The sequence below is a fragment of the Sylvia atricapilla genome, chromosome 17 (genome assembly GCF_009819655.1).
Source record: "Sylvia atricapilla isolate bSylAtr1 chromosome 17, bSylAtr1.pri, whole genome shotgun sequence".
In the NCBI taxonomy this organism is placed as follows: Eukaryota; Metazoa; Chordata; class Aves; order Passeriformes; family Sylviidae; genus Sylvia; species Sylvia atricapilla.
Genome location: NC_089156.1, coordinates 10,096,243 through 10,103,638, shown reverse-complemented (window position 1 = coordinate 10,103,638; position 7,396 = coordinate 10,096,243). Strand labels below are relative to the sequence as shown.

At 54.2% G+C, this 7,396-nt stretch overlaps 1 protein-coding gene across 3 annotated transcripts in view; it reads right to left on the bottom strand.

Annotated features, from left to right (window-relative positions):
- Positions 1-803: 803 nt before the first annotated feature.
- Positions 804-7,396, bottom strand: part of SSH1 (slingshot protein phosphatase 1) — a 30,613-nt gene continuing 24,020 nt past the window's right edge. For all 3 annotated transcript variants that reach the window (XM_066331570.1, XM_066331571.1, XM_066331572.1), the window contains 6 exons: positions 6,842-6,970; positions 6,164-6,210; positions 4,830-4,976; positions 4,050-4,250; positions 2,708-3,311; positions 804-2,276 (listed from right to left, as the gene is read on the bottom strand). In XM_066331570.1, coding sequence (XP_066187667.1) covers positions 1,005-2,276; positions 2,708-3,311; positions 4,050-4,250; positions 4,830-4,976; positions 6,164-6,210; positions 6,842-6,970 — 2,400 coding nt within the window. In that variant the 3' untranslated portion in view covers positions 804-1,004. The remainder of the gene's footprint in view (positions 2,277-2,707; positions 3,312-4,049; positions 4,251-4,829; positions 4,977-6,163; positions 6,211-6,841; positions 6,971-7,396) is intronic.

The window sequence follows — 7,396 nt, the reverse complement described above, 5'->3', positions numbered from 1 at the left end:
TCTGGGGCCACCCAGGCTCCTGACACCCGCCATAAACAACGCCCAGGATTCCCCCAGCAGCTCCCCGGGCACAGGGACCGTCCTACAAAACCGACAGCACAACCACAAAAGACACTCTGTCACCTACCGGGGCTCCAGGAGAGCCACCTCTCCTCGGCCACCTCACGTCACCTCCAGCCCAGTGACAGACAGAGGGTCCCCAGAGCACCCACGACACTGACACAGCTTCACATCACGAGGGTCCACAGGCAACCACTGGCCAGGCTCTGTCAGCACTGGGACAACACCGACCACGACAGCAAAACACCCCAAGAACACAACACCTGTGACAGCCACACAGCCAGGGTGACATTGGGTCACAGCATCCCCACGGACACAGCTCAGCACTCTGTCACCTCCCAGCCACGGCCTGGGGAAGCCTCTGTGTCCACACTCCTCCAGGCCTTTACAGCTAAGGGAATTCCTTCAAACAACAAGAATTCTGGGAAAAACCTTTTGGATAAAAGCCCCAAACAACGAACCAGGACGAAAAGCTAGCGAGAACAGAGGTAGTGTGCGGGTCACCATTTTAAGGATTTTCCACAAGTGCTCTGTTTAAATCGCGACTTGTGTTTGTTCTGTAAAAAAAAGTCATGAATAATTATTTTGAGTCTTTGAAACAGAGTATTTCAGCATTTTAGATATAGATAGATAGAGATACAAATATCTATCCATAACCACACACAAATCCACGTTATTACACTTGGCAAACAGTACTAGGAAGAGCATCCTGCAGGACAACAGGCAAGTCACACACCAAGTCCTCCTCTAAACCATGCAACACATTTTATTTCCCTTGTTCCCTTCACCCATTGTGGTTCTTTCCTCCTCTCCTGAAGCACAAGGAGGGGACAAGGAGGTGGCACCAGATGAGCTGCTGCAAGTCAGATGATAAAACAGCACTGGTGCAATGAATAAATGCTGCAACCCCCCCAAATCCAGTCCCCTCCTCCCTCTGCAAGGCATCAACTTTTGCCCATCCAAAGCGTGCTCTTCAAGTTCCCAGGCAGAGGTTTCACTCCTGGTTTGGAGGGGCCGTCCGTGCTCCTCAGCTGGGGCTCACAGAGCACGGAGCACTCGCTGGACACGGCCTCCTTGGAGTCCGTGATGGTGGACACGTCGACGTCACTCGACAAGTCCTCGGAGGACAGGTTAAGACAGCCCAGCTTGGCGAGGGAATTGGACCTTTTCAGGGGCGAGGACACGGTGAGGCCGGCCAGGCGCAGCCTGGTCTCGATCTCCTGCGTGCGCTGCTTCACCAGCCCGGGCTTGCCCCGCACGCTGTGGATGCTGTCGCTGCTGGAGCTCCGCGTCAGGTTGGAGCTGCGGGAGGAGGAGGGCGTGTAGCAGATGGTCTTCAGGAAGTCCTTGGTGAAGCTGCTCGTGTGCTCCAGGCGGCACCCGGCCGGAGTGGAGGTTTTCTGGGAGATCCCCTCCAGGAGTCGCTTCACCCCCAGCTTCTCCACGTCGTTCTCGGCGTCTCCGGGCACCAGCGGGGCCGGTGCCAGGAGAGGCACAAGGCCGGGATGGGACATCAAGTCCTCACTTTCCTCCACGATGCTGGAGTCGACCCTGCCCAAGGGGCTGTCCCGGAGCAGCGCCGAGGCTTCTGAGGGCAGGCTCTTGAGGCGCTCCAGCTCTTTGGTGTGCTTCCTGACCAATCCTGCTTTCTGCAGCTGGAGCAGAGACTCCTGGTGCTGCATCAAGTAACTGTTGGCACTCGGCTTTTCCAAGTCTTTGCTGAATAACAGGTACTTCAGGTCCTTGGTAGGTCTGGGGTCCTTTCTGGCCAGAGACTCTTCCCTCACCACCTCTGTGTGGAGAATGCTCCTGTCACAGTGGGAGTTTCTCCTGGGCAGCAGAGTTTTCTCGGGGGTTTTTGGCGCATCTTTCCCTCTCTCCAAAAGGCCGCAGTGCTGATCCAGTGACCTGCACGTGCCAACCTCCACAGTCCCGGCTCCTGGCGCCAGAGGGAGTGGAGCCTCGTTATGTTTAGTTCTGCCTGGCTCCTCGGGGGGTGCCCTGCTGGGCAGGTGTTCCATCAGGTGGGAGTGCAGGTGGGACAGGAGGGGAGGCTGGGTGCAGATGGTGCTGCTGCGCCGTGTGGTGCCGGCGCCGAGCCTCTCGCACTGCTCCCCGAAGGAGTCGGGGGCCAATCCCGCTGAGGAATACATGCAGTCAGCACAGGACTGGTAGGAGGGCTTCACCTTGCTGAGGATCCCAAACACGGCGTCGTGCTGCAGGAGAGAAAACAGGGACAGATCAACGAGCACGGAACAGACACCAGCACAGCCCAGAAGGTGTGGGACAGCCAAAGAGATCTGGAACGAAGCCCATTTCCACCTCAGGACCTGCAGCAGGAGCTAAAGCCACGTGCTTTCCCAGCAGACAGTGTCTCCAAGGAATACCTACCGTGCCAAGCGAGGGTCATGCAAGCGAGCTGCCCACAGCACTTTACAGGGCACTCACTGGGCACTCTCTGGCATCTACATCCACAGCTTGGGCAAGCAAAGCCCTGGTCAGAAGCGCCTCGAAAGGGGAGAAGCTCATCATGGAATGAAAGGCCTTATCCAAGTCAAATGAAACTGGGCTATGAGGATGAGAAGAGCAGTTTCACTTGCAGCAGAGTCAGCCATGCCAATCCCCTCCATCTCACCTCCATACGCACCTCAAAATCCTCTGGGCAACTCCTTTTGCTGTTGTTGTTATTCAAGTTCTCCCTATTGAGCCTGCTCTCCTCCTTGTGCATGGACAAACGCCTCTTCCACTTTTCCATGGGATGTTCCTCCCTGACACCGTCCTCCCCTGGCTCCCCAAGGACCATCCTTCCCTTCCTGGGGCTGAAGTCCAGTTTCTTCTTTGCCTCTTTCTCACAGAGGCCGCCCAGCTCTGCCAGTGGCTCCGCTCTCTCCGGGCTTTTTCCCACCTCCAGCAGCCTCCCCTGGGATGGTGCAGATGCAGGCTGTCCCACCAGGGCATCCCGCTCCAGCTGCTCCATGTGGAAGAAGCCCTCCCTGTCGCCGGGAATCTTGTTCTCCAGCAGCGTGTCCGAGAGGCGGCGGAAGCAGTAATGGAAGCCCACGGAGCCGTCGGAGCCGGCGCGGTTGTCCAGGTAGGCTGACTGGGAAGGCATGTCCAGGTCAGCCAGGCGGTTCTCCAGGTCGATGTCCAAGCTCTCCAGAAGGAAGTCTCCCGACCCCGTGGTGCCGTCGGTGTTCTGCGGCAGGTTGCTCTCTGCCTGCTGCTTCCACAGTTTATTGTGGCGCTGCTTGCTGGGGAGAGAAGGACATGAGTGACTGCCCTGCAGGATGCCCAGTGCCAGGAGCTTCCTTCTGTCTCCACAGCCCAGAATCCAAGGGCTGGGCCCAGACCTGAGATCCCACTTGGACAATCTACCTTCAGCATTGGGACTTTGTCCTCTCACCTGCCCATTTCAGAGCAGTACCCTGAGTGCAGCCATGGTGGGATCAGACCTTAAGAGATCTCTCAGGGCACAGAAGTCCCCTCAGAGCACAACACCCCAAGCTGACCCCTCTACATGTCCCGTGGCACAGCTCCTGCTGAACCAGGGGACAGAATTCTCTCCTCTATCCTTAGAAGATAAATCCTACAGCCCTTGGAGTGCTGGGGTTGGCACAGAACCATGAACGCTTTGCCTCCGGAATGGCCCGAGCTCAGTTCTGCCTCATAAAACAAGAACAATGCTGTGCTGAGCAGCACTGGCTGCTGAGAAATCCAAACGTGGTTCCCAAGCACGGAGAAACCTTCACTGAATTACACCAGAGCAGCTCTCCCAGCTAATTTCCATGCAGGGTGCTTGGCACAGGGAAGGTTCAGGAAAAGCACAAGTGACCCAGGATTCTGCCTGTGCCTTTCTAAAGGGACCCCTCAGGCTACACCCCTCACACATCTATGGTCATGACACTGACAGAGCCCCATGGAGATTCAGCAATCCTTTGTGATATTATCCACAATCAGTTCCTTCCCTTCCCACTCATCCCGAGCCTTACCTGGCATCCAAAATGCCCTCGTACTCCAGCAGCTGCCGCATGAAGCCGGCGTTGGGCCGTGTGATGCTGCGCTTCTGCTTCACGTAGTTGTAGGCCTTTTCCAGGGACCAGCCGAATTCCTTCATGGCATAGGCGATGACGGTGGACGCCGAGCGGCTCACGCCCATCTTGCAGTGCACCAGGCACTTGGAGTGGTTCTTCCTGCAGGAGGACAAATCCCATGTCACCGTTTATGGATCTGTTACGGCTTCACCGGAGGAGGGACGGTGGCTCCCTGCTCTGCCCACCCCGCATCATGGCTCAGGAGGGGTGGAATGCTTGGGATTATGAGGGCCGGAAGAAGAATCCCTCTCCAGAAAAGCTGGGAGTTAGAGATGAGCAGCCTCATTCATTTCAGAGACCACCATGAAGCCTCCTGCCTCCATCTTTGCATACTGGGATGAATGGGAAAAGGCTGAGTGTAGAGGCCAGGCAGGATTTGACAGGCTCTGTCTGCAGAGACAGCTGGAGCAGGTCCAACACAGACACAGCTGGAGCAGCTCCAGAACTTCTCCAGAAGAGGAAATATCCTCATTTCCTTTTGGAAGCAAAACAAAGTAGTAATAAAACTGCTGGGCTAGGAACAGGTTAATGCCAGTCCAGGAAGGGACAGGGCACGAGGGAGCTCCAAGAACACGGAATGATGATGCCAAGGTTTGTGTGGCTTCATGAGGGCCCAGGATGAGAGTCAGAGAGAGCTGGGCTGTGCCCTCCCCCAGGGCCAGGTGTCCCAGCACTCACTTGGCCTTGTTGATGAAGTGATAAGCCTCGTTCCAGTGTGCCAGCAGGTCCGTGGTCTCCTCGTCGTACACCCGGATGTTGTGATAGGCGAACAGCCCCGGGAAGAAGTTGTCAATCTCCCGGGTGACGTTCAGGATGTAGTCAATGCTGTGGGCACCAGGAGAGACACCCTGAGCTGCCATGGCCATCAAAAGGCACTGAGGGACACTGAGAATCCATGGAATCCAACCCAACAGGAGCTGTAAGGCTTTACCTACAGCCCTAATCCTAAACCCCCTGGTACAGCCGGTGACACGGGGCACGCAGGAGGCTGTTCTGGCACCTCTCACTGCCAGCACATCCCAAGTGTCCAAACAGCCTGAGCACAGGAGGGAGAAGTTTGTTTTATCCCATTTATTGTCTCTGAGGAACTCCTTGCTGTGCCACATAGCTCTGGGGATGCAGAAAGAAGTGAATCATCTGGGAACATAACTCAGGAATCACCATCACCAGCTGCAGGTTTTAGCTGCAATTCCATCCCTTCCCCCTCTTTCTGACCAAAACCATGAGAGTCACATGTTAACTCTTGATTCCTGCCAAATATCACAGCAGGGACAACAATGTACCCGAGAATGAATATCCAGATTGATTTATCACCTCCTATCACTGAGAAAAATCAAGGACACAGGATATTTGTCTCAGAATTTGTCCAGCTTTGCCTTTGGACATTGCACATCCCAATGCAAGACAAAATCATTAACACTCTCCTTGATTTCCTTGTCCCAAGATGTGCAGACATCTGCTCCCAAGGACTCCAAATGAAACGTTTTCAGCTGTGCTGAAATTGTGAAGAATTTCAGTTCCTCACACCAAGATTGGTGCAGGCCTTGAGTGAGCAACAAATATTTATAGGCAGAATTCTCCCTGATCCAAAAAAATGTGGCAGGGAATGGAGCCAAGCAGCACCATGGGCATGGGAGAGACACCTGGAGCTGCCTGTCCAGTCGGGTGAGGAGGAGTTTACTCATCCACAGGCAACTCTGCTCCATATGAATGGAGATTTTTCCTTAGTGCTGCAACCTTTGCTTCTCTACAGCCTGCAGGAATTCACACCTGGCACAGCACTGGGAAGACTGGGGGATGGAGATCCTGATGGACCTCATGAATGACAGGTTTTTGTTATTTTCACTTTGTGAAAATAGAGATTTCTCCACAGAGCTGCTGGTGAGAAGTTACCCTACGGCTGAGAATGGGCCCAAAATCATCCCCAGAGCCCACAAATGTCCTCCCCAGAGTCCTGGGGGAATTGCAGGCACACAGGGGAGGGTTTGGAGCCTGGAAGGAGAAGTACTCACCCCGAGCCCTGCAGCTCCTCCAGGTTGGAAGCGTTCCACTCAGAGCCCTGCAACAGCCACAAACACAGGTTTCCAAGGGGCCCCAAAAGAGCCCTTTTCCCCAAGGTTCTGCAGTCCCCCAGCCATCCTCCTGAGCTGACTGGAATGTCAGGCCTCTGAGGAACAGCCTCTGAGACAGGAATGGGGCATTGATGTCGTGTCCTGGGCAGGCAGGCACCTGCTGAAGGAGGGACCAGGGCACAACTCACCCACAGAGTTAGTTCTAGGCCAGGGTGTGACTGAGCTCATCCCAAATCACTGCCCTTGGCCACTCTGGATTTTTAAACACAGGGAGAAATAGTTCAGGGAAACAAAATGAATACACCTGTGACCCCAGACATGCCACATGTGAGAAGTGAGGCAAATCCTAAAAGCTCTGGGGGTGGTTACACCTTGGATTCCCCCCAAATCTTCACAGGAGAAAGCTTTAAACTGTTAAAATGCAGGTTTTGCCCTGAAACACGAGCACTTCCTCTGACTCTCTTCACAACAACAACAGCAAGACCCAACGGACACGAACTGTTCATCTCTGGGAAGTCTTTGTTCCAGAGGCAGAGCCTGGTTTTGCCTGGAGTACCATCTAGTGGCAAAGGATTGGACACAGCACAGCAGAGCTCTCCCGGAGCTCCTGACACTCACCAGGTACAAATGATCAAAAATCAGCGATGGTTTGTCCATCTGACCCAGGATCAGCAGCATTTCATTGTCTATAAATTCCTTGAATTCCTTCAAGTTGCAGTTCATGTGTTTCTCCAGCTCGTTTCGGATCTGCAGAGCAAATGCAAAGGATGGCACTGGAATCCTGGTGTCCAACAGGAACATTTGTGGGCACTTCCAGGCAGAACACTTTTTCACTTCTTCATTAAAAACAGCAACAGGGACTCAGGAGAGTCCTTCTGGAGACCAGGAATTTCTGTATGTGGCATCTCCCCAATTATCCCAGAATGGTTTGTGTGGGAAGGGACCTTAAAGCTCATCTTGTTCCACACCTTCCACTATCCCAAGGTTGCTCCAAGCCCTGTCCAACCTGGCCTTGGATACTTCCAAGGATTCCAGCTTCTCTGCGAAATCCATCCCAGCTCCTCACTAGGAAGGATTCCTTCCCAATATCCCATCTATCCCTGCCCTCTGGCAGTTTAAAACCACTGTTCCTTGCCCTGGTATCCTGGTATCCTAAATCCCCAAACTAAGAAG